This window comes from Ursus arctos, unplaced genomic scaffold (assembly GCF_023065955.2).
Source record: "Ursus arctos isolate Adak ecotype North America unplaced genomic scaffold, UrsArc2.0 scaffold_4, whole genome shotgun sequence".
In the NCBI taxonomy this organism is placed as follows: Eukaryota; Metazoa; Chordata; class Mammalia; order Carnivora; family Ursidae; genus Ursus; species Ursus arctos.
In genome coordinates this window covers 88721332-88739026 of record NW_026623056.1, presented here as the reverse complement: position 1 = coordinate 88739026, position 17695 = coordinate 88721332, and the positions used below count along the sequence as shown (strand labels likewise).

Sequence of the window (17695 nt, the reverse complement as noted above, 5' to 3'; positions counted from 1 at the left end):
AGTGTAGCCGGGAAGGAGCGACAGGCAGGCACTGCCCTCCGTTCCTTCTCCACACTCCATGCCACGTTCTAGAGCCACAGTTCTTGGCGATATCAAGGGCAGGAGTGGAGTCGCTGGGGGAGATGCGTAGCGTTCGGGTCCAGCAGTGTGGCGGGGTGGATGAGTGTGTTACATGCTCCTTACTTTGCGCCGAGATTCATTTACAGTAACATGAGTATTTAGCGGCATAGAATCTGTAATTACGTTCATGCAGATAAGTCACCAATTTGAACGGTGGTGGTTTCCGGAGAAAAGGAATCAGAATGAACACAGGTGGCTCGCTCTAATGCCGATGGACGCTCATTTGTGAGCTGTATTCAAGTCTGGAGATCTTAATTTGGGCTGGAGAGGGGCAGAGAGGAGGAGGGTCTGCACTGAGGCTGCCTGGAGTCCCACTTCTCTGGGGAGGAGGGGGAGGCAGGCTGCACGGTGGTGCCACGCTGGGGCTCTCAGGCCAGTCGCTCTCTGGAAGAGCTCCGCGGAGGCCTGGCCCGGAGCCTGCGGTAACAGGAGGGTCTTCTGTTCGCCTGCCCTACCTGCCCCTTCTGTGTGGCTTCTTGATTTGATTACCCGACCAGACTAGCTCAGCTCCGGGTATCCAATCTGTGCTCCACCCCTCACATGAAACACGGCCACCCCAGACAGTTTAGAAGGTGAAAAATAGCGGCCCCGTTCCGGTGGCCTACTTGAACTCTCTGATGCTGCTGGAATAAGCTATCGTGGCTGTCCCTGGAAGCCTTGTCTCCCCGGTTCTCTGCAAATTCTCTTTTGTCTAGTGAAAATCCCAGGCATTGTCACTCTCCGTTAGTGATTGGGGAAAGGAATGGAGGGGATGAAGGTCTGATCATTTTGATTGTTAACACGTCTCGCAAAGGTGAGCCTGAGCTGCCTGCAAGTGCACCTGGGCGGTCTGGTTTCACTACGACAGAGCTGGGGGAGGGCGTGGAAGGGAGGGTTTCCTCGGAAGCCGGGCCAGTGTAGCTACGTGTGAGTGTCAGTTTCGCTTATTGAGAAAAAGGACAAGCGTGAACCAGCCCTCGCTCTCCCTTTTCCAGCCTCGTTGCCATTTGGAGATGCTGTTAGTCCCCTTTGACCCGGACCGCATCCTGGAAAGGAGCTCCTATGATTGACCACAGGGCAGGGGCCTATGCCGCACTTGACGTTGCCTAGCCCAGTTCGTGGTTGTCATCTCACACAGGCTGAGGAAGGGCGCTAAGGAGCTTGAGTCCCACGGGGTCAGACCCTGGTGAGTGGTGGGTTTCAGCCCAGCTCTGCTGCACCGTGCTCAGCGTTCGCTGCAAAATTGCCTGCCCAAGGCTGGGAATGCAGGGTTCCAGGGCCTCACGGCTGGAACCATCCAAAAGACTGGAAACCCCGTGACCAAAGATGGCTCAGCCTCCCGGGGATGGGACTGGTCCAAAAGAACCAAGTTCCCCGCCTCAGCAGCTCCACATCTCAAGTCCCAGCTGGTGGCCGTGGGCACAGAGCAGACACATCAGGTGGAGGTGCTGAGCTGGGGTCTGGCCCATCTCGGGCTTCTGGGGGCAGCGTGCCCTCGGCTCCACACCTGGCTCTCCTGACGCTCAGCCCCCTTGCCCAAGTGCAGACGTCTCTGTCCGGAACCTGTCTCCTCCTGTGCCCGTTGGAGAGCGGTGGGCGGGAGGCTAGGCAGAGCAGGGTCCAAGTCCCTGAGGGAAGTCGTGCTGGAAAGGAAACCGCAGGGCGTGTGGGCCATGGCACTGAAAGCTGCCAGGCAAAGGAGCTCGGCAGGCACTTAGTTGTGGGTAACGTACCAGAAATCTGAGAACTGACAGCAGAACCGTGCTCTACAGGCAAAATGGTATTTGGAAGTGCCTTCTGGGAATGTCAGCTCTCTGGCTGAGCCTGGCGAGGCCCGGCCAGGAGCTGCTGAAGCGCCCGGGTGGCCGTCCCAGGGCATGGAGTCAGAATCCAGACAGCAGGACCCACAAGGCCTGGCCCGCAGGCCCGACAGTGAACGCTGGTTGCCAGCCGGCCCAGCCAAGACACGCCGGTCCCTGTTGCTTTCTGGGCTTCTTTTCGCTCTCCAGTCCCAGAATGCCTCCAACTTCAAGAGATACGGGGCCCAGGCAGAGGCCCCAGGATGAAAGGACACCCTGGCCTGCCCTGTCCGTGAGCTGCAGGCCTGCGGCGGGGTCCCTGGGCACCCCGAGGCGTCGCGGCTGGGCTCTGAGATCCACGTGCATCCGCATTGCTCTGCGAGTGCTGTGAACCCTGGAGGTCTCTGCCAGGTCAAATGTGCGCCTTTGATGTTTATAACAAAACAACCTGTATTTTGGGTTGCCATGTGGCTGCCAGACTGAGCATTGCTGGCAATTACTCAGAAATTCTGCCTCATGTTCTCAAAAGGCCAGAGCGCTGGATTTAAACCACATATTAATAACTTGGCCGTCTGCTCAATCTCATAATATTAAATGTGAGATTGCTCGTGTATTCATGTCTACACATTGTGAAACCATTATTAAACATGACCCATACCAAAATAGCTCAGAGTGTATTTATTTCAAAGAAAACAGTGATTTACGTTGAATCCTTATAGCCACAGTGAACTTTAAAGGTATCTTGAGGAAGGGGTAAAAGGCCATGCAGTTATTACTGCAAGTTCACAGAAATCTTTGGACTTTTAAGATACGAGGTATTTTTTTTAATTTTTATATGTTATAACCACAAAAGCGTTTCTGCTTTCGACTCATGATCTGCTTAGGTTTTTGATTAAACCATTCTGTTTCCTTTCCCTATAATGCTCTATTTCCATCGACAACCATGCTTGCTTCCCCCCGTGTTCTAGAACCTTCTTTCAGTCCTGCTGAACAAGGAGCTGAAGTCATCTTCCCATCTCTGGTCGTCTGGCCCCTGGCGCTCCTGGAACACCGGTCTGTGTGGGTGTACGAGGCAGCGTCCCAGTCCCAGCGCACCAGGTCCCGCTACTCTTGGGTGCCCACTCACCTCTTCAGATTAGCTGCCACCAGGTCCACAGAAGCTTGCTTTAGTGCCAGCCTCGGTGCCCCCGTGTCCCTCCTTCCCCGCCCTCTCAGACTGCCGCCAAAGGACTCTCACCACGGGAACTGGGAGCCCTGCCATTCCTGTTGTCTGTCAGATAAACTCCGAATAGCTGATCCCCATTCAGGTTTCTGCTTGGTCCAGATGAGTTGATCTTTCCCAGTCTTACCTCCTCGCTTTTTTTAAAAAACTCAGGTATGTGCTGCCTTTTCCAAAAGCTGCTCCTTCCTGCTCAGCCTACCGGTAGCTCTCTGTTCTGCCTCTGGACCTCCACAGAGCGGGACAGCACGTGCACCTGTCGCCCCAGCACTTGGCCATCTGCGTGGAGGGGCTTTAAGGGTGGGGTGATGCTCTGTCAGGATTTTGGGGGAACTCGCTGGACAGAGGCAAAGATGAGAGGGTCAGGAGTCAGCCCTGGAGGGGGGGTACCTCGCACAGGTACGAATTCTCAGCAGGTAAGAGTTAGGGCCCCGAAGCCAGAAGCCAGCATCTTAGCAGACACAGGACAAAAGTGAGGGCATTCCCACAATTGGGAAGTGGGATTTCAGCCACAGCGGTGCAGGATTATCGTGAATTTCTCAGTGAGTAGGAATTAGAGGAAAATACCAGGACACACACCGTCGAAGAAGAGGAAGGTTATTATCTATATGTCTGTATATCTACATATGACTAGTGAGAGCACTCCAACAAGGCAGAGGGGATCTTTTCTGCCCCGACATTGGGGGGCCCACTGTTTCTCTTGCAGTTCATGTCTGGTAAAATTCTGGGGTTGGGCATTTTGCTGGGCCCTTCCTAGGGAAGGCTCCCCTTGCCCAGTGATCCGGGCGATCTGTTGTGCCAGCCTCTGCCCGGCCGTGGCTTGGGAAGTCGGGACACACGCAGGGACCCCCAAAAACATCTACACCCCTTGTCCCCACCCTCCTCATCCACTTCCCTGCAGTCTCATGTCTGGGGACAGGAAGGACAGATGTCATATCTCTGTCTTCCTGTTTAGGCCAAGACCTCCCATTCTGGGACTGGACACGTGCAGAGTCTGACTCCTGGACTCTGAGCTCTGCAGGGTCATCCGTTCCGTGTGGCATGAAGCACAGGATACTGGTGGGGGGCATGGGGTGCAGGGACAGCGAGGGACACAAACCATAGTCACGCTGCAGAAAACCGGACACAAAGACGCTGGAAGAGTATTTGCTCAGATCTGAGTCATGATTGTTTTTAGGTTTGGTGGTTTTCTGCTTTTTACTTAAAAAAATAATTTTTTTTTCAACCCTGAACATGAATTACTTTTATAACTAGGAGGAAAAATAACCCCCAGACCAGGGAATTTTAAAAAAGATCCACCCTGTTTCCCTTTCCAGTCTGTCGGGTTTGGATCTCATTTCAGAGTGCGCCCCCAGGTTTGCCCACCAAATCTCTTGTTGAATCTTCACAAAGACCTGCGTTAAAAGACAAATTCTCAGCCCGATGATTCATCTGCCTCTGTTTCCCGTGTACTTCTTTCCAAGTAGTCGGGACGGAGAGACGGGCAAGGTAGACACAGTGCCTGTTGCTGCGGATCTTTTGGTCGGCGAGGAGCCCACCTGAGGGGTGGTGCCTGGATCCAAGCCCCACCGTCCCACGGGGGACCTGACAACAGCCCCGTGTACGGATGCCGTCCTCACGACGCTGCTCCTGTTACAGTGACAGAAAGGTACAGCCTGTCCTCGTTATTTGCGGATTCTGTATTTGCGAATTCCGTTCACTAAAATTGATCTGTCAGCCCCAAATCAATACTCCCAGTACTGTCTTGGTCATTTGTGTGGACACGTGCAGAGCAGCACAACCAGTCCCCAGCCGTGCGCTTCCGGCTGAGATTGAACAAAGCGACACCCTGCCTTCCAGAGACGAGGGGAGGCTGGAGACGGGAGTAGACCAGCAGGCTCTGGCTCGTGGGCCGGTTGGGTGGTGTTGAAGCCCCACTCTGGTGTGAGTTAGCGGTACGGCCTCAGACAAGTCACTTAGCACTTCTGAATCTTGTCTGTCTCCCCTAAAGGAAAGAAAATAGACTCTACCTGGATGAGTTGTGTCTAGAATTCAGGGCTATAATCTCTGTGAGATATGCGTATGCTGTATATGTGTTCACATCTTCCCCAGGAGCAGTGGCTCCGTACTTGCCAAATCCATGCTCGCGGAGACTTTATCACTGCCACGAATAACTAGGATCAATTCCATTTGGCTTAGCGGTCTCCAGCCGAACAGGGTCCTCTTGGCCAGCCATCTCCTCAAGGTGACAGTTCTGTCCCTGGAGGACTGGGGCAGGTTGTGTGGGCGGAGGGGAGTTGCTGAGGATCTTTGTTGGCTCAGGCTGCTGTAACAAAACAGCGTAGCCTGGGTGGCTTAAACTCCAGAAATCGATTCTTGTGGTTCTGGGGGCTGGAAGTCCCAGATCAAGATGCCAGCTGATTCAGTTTCCGGTGAGGACTCTTCCTGGCCTGTAGACCTAGGCCATGTTCTCCTTGTATCCTAATATGATAGAGAGAGGAAGGAAGCGAGCTCTGTCATGTCTGTTCTTACCCAGGACATCAGTCTCATCATGAGGGTTCCACCCTTGTGACCTTATTGCCTCTCAAAGACCCCCATCTCCAAATACCATCACACTGAGGGGAGGGTTTTAAGCTAGGAACTTGGGGGAGGGGGCTGGGAAGAACAATATTTAGTCTATAGCAAAAACAGAACAATCGCTCTGTGGGACGGGCCCTGAGTCAGGAATGACAGAGAAATCTGGGTGGTCGGGGAGGGATAATTCTGTGCTCCGCACTGGGGGAGGAATGGAAGAAGATGCAGAGGGAGGTGGGAGGCTGCTGACGGTGCCTGTTTCCATGGTGTGGAGAGCAGTCCTCGGGCTACCGTGCCCGCAACACCTTGCAGGAGGGTAAATCTAATTATATTTATAACTTCTTCCCTGGGTTAAAAATTGACTTATTTTGTTTTTAGATATGGTTTTATTTTTCATTTTCTATTACTGTTTTCCCTCCTGACTTACGGATGATTTGGAGCTTAAAAGTACAGTTCTTGGGACGTGGCCCCTGCATTTGCGTCACAGCTGACGGTGGCTATCTTAGTATCTTAATCCCTTCATTACCAATGAGAGAGGTATTTTCCTATCTTCAATCTTAGCTGAGTGGATTATTTAATAGAATTGCTTTGTGCCTGCATGCGTGCATGTGTGTGTGTGTGTGTGTGTGTGTGTGTGTGTGTACACACAGCTTCCTCCTTTCCCTTACCAGGCTGGCCTGGGAGGCCACTGCAAAATCTCCAGGCTGATCTGCAGCTCTGCTGGCCACCACTGAGGAGACCCAAATCCTTGTCCCTTGTCTGGTATCATGGGCTGAATTGAGTCTGCCCTCTACCCCCAAATTCATTCCTTGAAGACACCAATGTGATTGTGTTTGGAGATTGGGCTTTTAAGGACAGTTAAGGTTAAATGAGTGGTGAAGGGTGGAGCTCTAATTCACTAAGACTGGTGTCCTTAGAAGAAGAAAGAGGAGACAGCAGAGCTCTTTTCTCCACGCATGGGCACAGAGAAAAGGCCATGTGTGGACTCAGGGAGAATGTGGCCTTCTATAAGCCACTGAGGGCAGTCTCACCAGAAACTCAGACTACCAACACCTTGATCTTGGACTTCAAGCCTCCGGAACTCTGAAGAAATAAATGTCTGCTGTTTAAGCCCCACAGTCTGTGGTATTTTGTAAGGGCAGCCCAGGCTGACAGATGGAACAGTCTGCAACGAACAATGGAATCAGGGCCAGCCCACTCTTGGGCCGTGGAGCAGCCTTGGTGGGCTGTCTCCTCAGGCTCCTCTTAGCCCTTACCCCTTTCTAACAGGACCCGCAGATACCAACTGGAGAATTTGCCTACGAAAACAGCTACTCTATTGGGTGGAATGGTGAGTTGGTGCCTTCTTGCCCGTCTCACCCAGCTTGGGTAACGGACATCTGCAACTTAACCAGCTATATACAACAGACTTCATTCAGGGAGTTGATGAAACAACTAGAAAATTAAGGGTGAGGTTTTGAAAGGAAGAGCCAAAAAAGAACATGTGTGAGAATTTCTCCATACGTTCTTGGTTGGTGGCTAAACTTCGTAGGCACACGGGACCCACAGGAGGCCCAGCAGAAATGGAAAGTGTGGGAGACTGGTACATTTACTGTACTTTTGAAAATATCCCTCAATCTACACACAGCTTAGGCAGTGGAAGTGGGTACATTGGCTCGAGGTATCTTAGCATAATCTCTGCCTAAATCATTGCCTGGCTAAAAACTATGCAGGTGAAGGGAAAACCCCTAAGAGCCAGACTTATGAAAATAATAATAATAAGCAGAGCTATCAATGGCTATCCTTTGAAAGTGAGATAGATTTGCAGGTTGAGTCCAGGCAAGTTAACTGTCTATTAAAACCAACAACTCTCAGAAAAAAGCAGAATCCAGAATTGCTACAAAATATTGCCTACAATGTCTGGTTTTCTTTTTCTTTTTCTTTTTTATTTTTATTTCTTTTAAAGATTTTATTTATTTGTCAGAGAGAGTGAGAGAACGCACAAGCAGGGGGAGCGGCAGGCAGAGGGAGAAGTAGGCTCCCTGCTCAGCAGGGATGATGCAGGACTTGATCCCCGGACCCAGGATCACCACCTGAGCGGAAGGCAGACACTTAACCGACTGAGCCACCCAGGCGTCCCCAGTGTCTGGTTTTAAATACAAAATTGGCAGACATGCAAACCAAAGATAAAGTATTTCCCAAACTCAGGGAGAGGAGGTGGAGGGAAACCAGTCAAAGCGACTGACTCTGAGGGGCACACACATTATATCTAGCAAATAAGGACTTCAAAGCAGCTATTAAAAATATATCCAAAGAATTAAAGGAAAATATACTAACAATGAATAAACAAGGAATCTCAACAGAAATGGAAAAAAGCAAATGGAAATTCTAGAGCTTAAAAGTACACTAACTGAAATAAAAAGTTCATGGCATAAGTCAGATGTCAGAAGAAAGAATAATTGAATTTGATAGAATAATAGTAATTATCTAAAGAATAAAGAGGAAAAACACCTCATAGTCAAACTGCTCAAAGCCCAAGGTAAAGAAAATATTTTTAAAGGAACAAAAGAAAAATGTTACATCATATACAGGAAACAATAAACAATATGATTTATTGCTGACTTTTCACAGAAACATGAGACGTCAAAAGACACTGAAAGCCCAAGAGACTCTGTGAATTTACTGCATTTTCTGTAAAAGAACGGTGGCTTCCTATTATTTTTAATGGGTTCCTGTTCCATTTAATGACATAATCAAGGTGCTGAGAGGGGGGAAAATTATAACCAGTGAAGGTCTCCTTCAAAACTGAAGACAAAAACAAATCCATTTTTTGATTTTTTTAAAGGGAAAACAAAACATAATTTGTCACTAGCAGACCTGTGCTAAAAGAACTGCTAAGGAGAAATGACGTCAGATAGTAGCTTGGATAGTAACTCAGATACATAAGAAGGGTTGAAGAAAACCCTAAATGGAAACATGTGAAGATGTAAGAAATATAGATTAAAATATATATGATATATAAATATATTCTATCATATATATGTATATATTATCTGTATATATGTATGTAAACATATGTAAAACATGTGTAAGTATATATGTAAAATGTATATATACACATATAATCTTTATTTTTTAAAGATTTTATTATTTATTTGAGAGAGAGCACAAGTGCGGGAGGGGCAGAGGGAGAGGGAGAAGCAGACTCCCCACTGAACAGGGTGCCTGATGTGGGACTCGATCCCAGGACCCTGGGATCATGACCTGAGCCGAAGGCAGATGCTTAACTGACTGAGCCACCCAGGTGCCCCCACATATAATTTTTAATATAAAAAAGACATATGACTATAGAAGGCAAAAATTATAATACTGTATTGTTTGGCTTTAGCATATAGAAATTAAAATATATGACAACAATAGCACCAAAAGTAGCACAAAAGGGAAGGGAGCTAGACAAATACAAAGTTCCAATATTTTATTGGAAGTCAGTCAGTGTTAATTTCAAATAGATTGTGGTAAGTAAAAGCCTTATACTATAATACTTAGGTAAAGCACTAAAAATAGTGCAAAGAAATATAGTTAAATACAGGAATTAAGTCAATACAGGAATTAAGATGGAATACTAAAATATTTGTTAACAGAAAGGTACAAGGGTAACATCAAAACGAGAGAAAAATGTGACAAATAGTAAAAATTAGCAAAATGGTAGACTTATATTAAGGGGAATGAACTAAAAATTCCAATCAAAATTCCAACAAACTGTTTGGAGAAAAGTGAGATATGTTGTCTATAAGAGATCAGTTTAAGTTCAAAGACACAAATAGATTAAAATGAAAGGATGGCAAAATGTATGTGATGCAAACATATAAACAGTAATCAGAAAGGAGCTGGGATGATTTTGTTTATTAATATCAGACAAAATAGACTTTAAAAATGAATGTTACTAAAGACAGCATTTCATAATAAAAGGGTTTATGCGACAGAAATAAGTTAAATGTTATAGATTTATTTGTACCTAATAAGAGAGCTCCAAAACAAATGAAGTAAAAACATGATATAGTTGATTTCAATATTCTTCTCTCAGTAATTGACAGAACAAGTGGCATAATTGAGCAAGAATATAGAAAACTGAACAGCACTACCAACCCACTTGATAGAATACTTCACCCGACAATAGCAGAATACTTATTCTTTTCAAATGTACAAGAAATGTTCATGAAGTAAACCATATACTGAATGATAAAACAGGTGTCAATACATTTAAAAAGATTTCTACCATACATAGCATGCTGTTAGATGATAATGGAAGTAACTTAGAAATCTACAACAGATAAAATCTGAGAAATCCTAAAACATGGGGAAATTAAACAACAGACTTCTAAATAGCTCATGAATCAAAAAGGAAATCACAAGGGAAATTACAATATATCAGGTTTAGTGAAAATGAGAACACAATATATTCACATTTGTGTGATGTTGCTGAAGAAGTGATAAGAAGGAAATTTATAGCTTTGAATGCTTCTGTTATAGGAGAAGACAGGTCTGAAATCACTAAACTAAGCTTCCAATTTAGGAAGCTAAAGAAGAGGAGAAAATTAAATGCAAAGTAGGTAGAAGGAAGGCAATAGTAAAGATCAGTGTGGAAATCAACAATATAGAAAAGAGAAAATGAATGGAACCAAAAGCCGGTTCTTTGCAAAGATCACTAAAATTGATAAACCTTCATCTAGATTGAAAGATGACACAAATTACCAATTAGAAAAGAAAGAGGGAGGGGCGCCTGGGTGGCACAGCGGTTAAGCGTCTGCCTTCGGCTCAGGGCGTGATCCCGGCGTTATGGGATCGAGCCCCACATCAGGCTCCTCTGCTATGAGCCTGCTTCTTCCTCTCCCACTCCCCCTGCTTGTGTTCCCTCTCTCGCTGGCTGTCTCTATCTCTGTCGAATAAATAAATAAAATCTTAAAAAAGAAAAAAAAAGAAAAAAGAAAAGAAAGAGGGAACATCACTACGGATCTTACAAACATTAAGCAGATAATAAGGAAATATTACTAACAACCTGCTCTGAAGTTTAACACATGTTAATGAAAGAAAACCTAAATAAAAGGGAGGGGGGTACCATAGTCTGAAAGACCCAGTGTTATTAAGATGGCAGTTAACCCCAAAGTTATCTATAGACTCAACACTATCCCAATAAAAATCCCAGCAAGATTTTATGTAGAAGATACAAACTGATTCAAAACTTTATATGGAGAAGCAAAGCATATCCAAAACAATTGTGAAAAAGAACAAAGTTGGAGGACTTCAGTGACCTGATTTCAAAGCTTACTATAAAGCTGTGGTAATTAAGAAAGCATGGGATCAGCATAAGGATAAATATTTAGCTCAAAGGAACAGAATAAAAAGTTTGAAACTAGAGACGCATGCATATGATCATTCGAACTTAGACAAAGGCGTCAAGGTAATTCACTGAAATTATATGAAGGCGTTTTACAACTTAAGAAAAATAACAATAAAAAATGGACAAACGAAATCAGAGATGTTCACAAAGATGTATGAATGGCCAATAAACACGGAAGGATGGGCAACATTCCTGGTCTTTAGGAAAATGCAAATGAAGGCAACAAACGAGAAGCTACTATAAACCTAGTAGAATAATTAACATTTAAAAAAATGAATTAAAATACTAAGTGTTGGCAGGAATGTGGAGCAATTGAAACCCTCAAACACTGCTGGTGAGAATGGAAAATGGTTGGATAAACAGTTTTGTACTTTCGTAGGTAAACATGCCATAAACATTAAGCTTACCATGTGACCCCACAGTGCCACTCCAAGAGTAGTGAAAACACATGTCCACAAGAAGACTTGTAGGTAGAAGCATTATTCGTAACATCTGAAAAGTGAAAACAACCCAACTGTCCTTTGACTGGGGCATGAACAAACAAAATGTTATTATAATGTATCATATTGTAATATTATAACACATGGTCATAATGTATCCATAAATAGAATAATACTCAGCAATCGAAAGAGAATGAATTGTTGATACATGCAACAACATGAGTGAATCTAAAAAGTAGGATGCTGGGGCACGGGGGTGGCTCCATTGGTTAAGGGTTCGACTCTTGGTTTTGCCTCAGGTCATTATCTCAGGGTTGTGAGATTGTTGGGCTCCCCGCTCGCAGGGGAGTCTGCTGAAGATTCTCTCTCTCCTTTTCCCTTTGCTCCTCCTCCCTGTGCGTGCATGCTCTCTCTCAAATAAAGAAATAAATCTTAAAGAAGATTAAAAACAACAAAGTGTGATGCTGAGTGAAAGAAGCCATACATAAAAGACTGCGCATTGTCTGAATCGATCTGTATTAAATTCTAGAAAAGGCCAAACTATAGAGGCAGAAAGCAGACCAATGATGGCCTGAGGCAAAGGAGGGATCTGGACTGAAGGCAAAGGAAAGTGACAGAAATTTTTAGGGTAATGAAAGTATTCTAAAACTTGATTGTGTCGATTGTTTGACAGTAAGGTATACGCTTATCAAAACTCGTGGAACGATACACTTAAATGGGTAAATTGTTTTAAATATGTAAATTATACTTCAATAAAGCCATTAAAAGAATAATCTAACCTGACCTTCAAGTCTATGTAACAGACCTGTCTGTTTCTCTGGCCATCTGACCTTGGGGTCTGGACACAAGACAAGTTTATGTCTCGCTCATATTCCATCTTGTGGGTTTAAATATTTAGGATAAATATTTAGCTCAAAGGAACAGAACAGGTGGCGGGGAGGGAGTACTCTGCTCCACACGGTCACTCAGGGACCAAGCTCCTTCCATTTTCTGCCTCCTCCTTTCTCTAGATCCTTAGAACCCCTTCCTTTCAGCTGGAAGATAAAGAAAGAGCGAACTTGGAGGATTGTGCCGGAGGTTTTCATGGCTGTATTAGATTTTGTTACTCAACAAACCACCCTGAACTTCGTGGTTTAAAGCAATAGATGTTTATTGTTTCTCGTGGTTTTGTGGACTTGCTGGGTGGTTTGCCCTGGTCTGGGCTGACTCCGGTGGGGCTGGAGGGTCTGGGATGGGCTTGGCTGGGCCTCTCTCCCTGTGCCGTTGCCCTCCAAAAGGCTAGCCTGGCCTCGGTCAGTGGTGGAGAAGGGCTCCCACCTATGACAGGGGACAAGCCCAAGGTGCAAGCATTTATTGAAATTTTGGCTGCTGACTCATTTATGATGGTACTGTTGGCCCAAACCAGGTGGCTGGACCAGGAGTTGTGGGAGGAGACTACACAAGGGTGGGGACACAGGCAGAGGAACCATGGGAGCCATCCTACCCTCCGCAGCAAGGCACTGTCATCAGTTCTGCCCCCTCTCCTCTGGCAGAGTGGAGAGCCATGTCCTCCCTGGTGTGGAGGAGGTGGGAATGTGGGACGCTCTCTGCCCAGGAGGAGGAGGAGGAAACGGTGTTGGTGAACATGCAACGCTCGCTCTCTGCCTGGCTGCAGGTGGTGGCTCTGAGCGGTTCTGTGTTTCCTGCCACAGCCCTCAGAGGGGTGTGAGGATGATAGCTTGGCTTTAGGTGCCCCCGTGGTTTTGGAAACCCCACTTCTGATTGCTCATTGTCCTCTCCAACCAGCTAATGAACAGACACCTCTTCCCCAGGTGGTAAAAGCAATGGGTCTGATGCTTTCTTTTGGTTGGGGAATCCTCTCTGGGCATTCACTCTGGGCCGCTGTTCTTGGTGCCCGAGGGGGGCCTGCAGGTGCTGCCGGGGCCACCCTGTGGTGTCCGCTCCTGTGGGAGGTGCCTGGCGTCTTGGTGATCCTCTCTCTGTGCTCCCTTTAGTGCCTCGCTGATCCTTGTAGCAACGTCCAGCATCTTTCTCTGGTGGCCTGGAGGCTCTCGTTCATGTCCAGTCATGGATACTGAAATGCAAGTATTTGCATTTGTAAACAGCCTAAAATTGGATTTTATTTTATTTATTTATTTTTTTAAGATTTTATTTATTTATTTGATGGAGAGAGACAGCCAGCGAGAGAGGGAACACAAGCAGGGGGATTGGGAGAGGGAGAAGCAGGCTTCCAGTGGAGGAGTCCGATGCGGGGCATGTGAGCCGAAGGCAGATGCTTAACGACTGAGCCACCCAGGCACCCCTAAAACTGGACTTTAAAAAGTGAAATGTTTACCTTTTAAGTGAGGCATTTAGTCCATTTACATTTAATGTAATTGTTTTATTTGGATTATTTCTACCATTTTATTTTGTGATGTCGATGTTCCATTTTTTGCTTTTGGGGGGATCTAGTGAGTTTTTCCTTCTATCATCCCATTTCCCCCCCTCTGGTTTGTAAATTACACTATCTGTTTTTAGTCTTCTAGTGGTTACTTTAGAAATTTACAACATAAAAAATTAAGTTATTGTTTAAAGTTAATGAAAACCTTTATCCTTTCCCTGGACGATACGCGGATCTTAGAAAACAGTCTATTCATTCTCTTTATATGATTAATCGACTGGGATTTTAGATGCAGATCTGTCCAGATCTGTCCAGCAAGCCAGTGGTCATTATTATGATAGCATTTTCTATAACTGAGGTTCACTGAAATCTGCCCACTCATTTACCACCTTCTTTGTCCTTCCTTCCTGCTGTATTGTTTAGACCCTTTCTTTGAAGTCACATTCCTTCTGCATGAAGTGTGTTCCTAAGAATTCCCTTTCAGGAGGATGTGCTAGGGAGGGAAAACTGTCCCGATCTGCTCTGCTCCTGCCAAGAGAGGTTTCAGCTTCATGTGGGGAAGGGCTTCGGTGTGACTCCCAACTCTCTGCTTTTATGGGCTTATTGCTTTTAAATATCCTTTGCTTTCATTTTAATGGATTCTTGAAAGGGAGGAAAAGCAGCACATGCCCAGGTGACCATCTTGTTTTGTACAGAACTGCCTGTGTTTATCTCCCTGTAAATATTTTGAAGGTTACCGTCATTGGGAAATTTACATGTAATAAAAGACACACCACTTCAGGTGACACATAGATGCCAGTCAATAAAATTTTGTCAAATGAAGCAATTAATGAAGCAAAGTCCCCTGAATAACCTTCTGGAAACATCTTATCATTGAATGATTTTCCAAAAATTCCCTTCTGAATTGTAAGAAGATGATTAAGATAATATGCAGTGTTGGCTGTAATTTCCCACTATTTTTATCCATTTGGTCTTTAAAATTTTTTTTTTAATTTTATTTTATTTTTTATTTTAAAGATTTTTATGTATTTATTTTTCAGGGAGAGAGAGAGAGTGAGCGCACAAGCAGGGGGAGCAGCAGGCAGGGGGAGAAGCAGGCTCCCCGCCGAGCAAGGAACCCAACGTGGGACTTGATCCCAGGACCCTGGGATCATGACCTGAGTTGAAGGCAGATGCTTCACCGACTGAGCCACCCAGGCGCCCCCTGTAATTTCCCGCTATTTTTAATTAACGTTTATCAAACAGCTGTATTTCATGTGCTGTAATGTCTACTTTACTTTAAGTGTGTATAGTAAGAAAACACTTTATAGATGCTATGTAAATTACAAAGCTTTTTCTTTTTTAAAAAAAGATCTTATTTATTTGAGAGAGCACACGCACTAGCAAGGGGAGTGGGAGAGGGAGAAGAAACTCCCGCTGAGCAAGAAGCCCAATGAGGGAGTTGAACCCAGGGCTCTGGGATCACAACCTGAGCCCAAGGCAGCCGCTTAACTGACTGAGCCACCCAGGTGCCCTTAGGAAGCGTTTTCACAGCTGGTTTCCGTATGTTTTCCAAAGCAGCCTAGTGAGCTGGGCAGCGTTCTTAATTCTATTTACAGGTGATTCAGAGCCAGGTCTTTCGATTTCTAGCCCCAAGCCTTTGCATAGTATGGCTCTGTTCCTCGGTCCAGTGTCCTTATGTCCCTCTATCAGGACCACAGGCAAATTTTGCTATTTTAGGTGATAGTGGATGGTTGCTAGTGCTGAGAATCTTTTTCTATGACATTGCACGGGTCGTGTCTGTTTATTTGTTGCAGGGGTCTTGGTCAGGAAAACAAACCTTCCCCATCATGCCATCGTTGCAGAAAAGAGGCTGTATTGATCCAGGTGATGATTTATTTTCCAAGAACACACCAGCCCAAGCCGAGAGCCACCTGTCCTTTGCCTGTCCTACACCTGCCAGAGCTTCCTGATATTTGCAAACAAAAAAGTTCAGAGGAATGGTTTTAGGGGTAGTTTCCGTGACGTGGGCATGGCTCTTCCACGGACTTTGCTCAGGATAAAATCCAGCCCCAGCTCACAGCTGTGAGGGTTTGCTGATAGGACAGTGGCCGGCTCACTACCCTAGGACGTTCTTCTCAGTGGCTTCTCTGAAGTTTGGATGACCTGACTATCCTCTCCCTGTCTCCCTCCTGCCCCACTGGGCAGACATCACACTGCCCTCTGGTGCCAACACCTTCTTTTGTCCTGCGTTAGCTCTCAAAGAGGATATAAGTAGGCTTCTGGAGAACCCTTACCACGGGATCAAAATATTTTCATCAGATAATCACGTGGCTTAGAGAGACTTGGCGATAAAGGACTTCCGATGTCTCCCCTTTCATCCCTCGGAGCAGTGGTTCCCAATCTTTGCTGCCTGTTCGCATCTGCCAGGGAACTCTTCAAATGTTCAGCTCCCAAGCCACACTTTGTTTGGTTTCCAGACGTGGGACCCAGGGGTCGGTGTCGTTTCCACCTCCCTTGCCAGCATGCAGCCAAGGCCCTCAGGCCTGCATTGCCTGGGAACTTGTTAGACAAGCACATTCTTGGGCTCACCAGGACCCACTGAGTCAGACCCCCAGGGCGGGGCCCAGTAGTGTGTGTTTTAACACCCCCCACCCCATGATGCTCATGCTTGTTCATGTCTGGAAACCACTGTACAGCATCTCAAACCCTAACGCAAACCACATGGGGATCTTAGCAAAATGCAGATGCAGACTCAGTGGGTCGGGGTGGGCTGCAATCCCGCATCTCTCACGCACTCCCAGGTGATGGGCTGCTACTCCTGGGAGGACCGAGGGCACGGGTTCCCAGCAATTCTTGGCTTATAGTAGATGCTCCGTAAGACCCAGTCAAACTGGATAAATATTTAGTGAACATAGGGATTACAGGAAGCATGGGACTGTGCCGATGACTACACATTGTAATCAGGGTAAAAATACCCACAGTGAATTTGCCTTGATAGAAAGTCTTGAAAGTCACTGGAAATGTTTGGAACAGCAGTCTCATGTTACTGCAAAAAATCCAGCAGGTAAGTTATGTGGGCTGGAAGGAATTTACACTTACCTCTCTTGGGCATTTGCAGCTCACTGATTCATGGAGAATGTTAAAAAAAAAAAAGGTGTGGAAGTGAGGCCTTCTTCCTAACAGCATCCGCCCACATACGCGTAAGACCCACTGGGAACTGCAGCCTGAATGCTGGAGGAGTGTTCTCACGTCAAATTCCTCCTTGCCTAGAAGTGGTTCTGGGTCTGCGGCTTCCTTCAGGAGTAAAAGGGAGTTGAAAGGGGCCAAGACGGTCGGGTGCAATCTGCAGGCTGTCCAGATCGAGGGGCTGATTTACTGAAATAGGTCCGTGAAAATTGGTCACAAGGGGGCAGTATTGCCCCACAAAGATGCTTGGCAGCCGCCCCTGACCCTAGAGTTTTAACACCCCGCTCTTTCTAAATATGTATGGTATCAAGATACTCTTTGTTCTTCCTTCGCCCAGGACCTGTAGGCGATTAAAAACATACCAAAGAAATCCGTATGCATCAGACCTTTTAAAATGTCTGTTGACTGTTTTAAAATATATTTTTAAAGGATTTTATTTCTCTTGCCGTTTTTATGCGATCCTTGCTAGTTATTACCAAAGATAAAAACGTGGTCCTTTCCTGGAAAACGCTGATCTTTATCAGCAGTGCTGGAACGTTCTGCCCTGCAGATATTAATACGCTTAAGTTAGGAGGGTTTGTTCTCGAAGAGAAGTTGATCTGTGGGGAAGCCTGTTGATGCAGAAACTCAATACGGTGTTATTTCGGATGTTTCAGTTGT

General features: G+C 46.0%; 1 protein-coding gene across 2 annotated transcripts in view; it reads left to right on the top strand.

Moving 5' to 3' along the window:
• Positions 1 to 15119, top strand: part of PSMG1 (proteasome assembly chaperone 1) — a 28014-nt gene extending 12895 nt beyond the window's left edge. The window contains exon 7 of one of the 2 annotated variants that reach the window (XM_057306689.1): positions 14908 to 15119. In XM_057306689.1, coding sequence (XP_057162672.1) covers positions 14908 to 15033 — 126 coding nt within the window. In that variant the 3' untranslated portion in view covers positions 15034 to 15119. Of the gene's footprint in view, positions 1 to 1094; positions 8025 to 14907 lie in introns of those variants that run through there. The other variant, XM_026502495.4, reaches the window with a different exon arrangement.
• The last annotated feature ends 2576 nt before the right edge of the window (positions 15120 to 17695 follow it).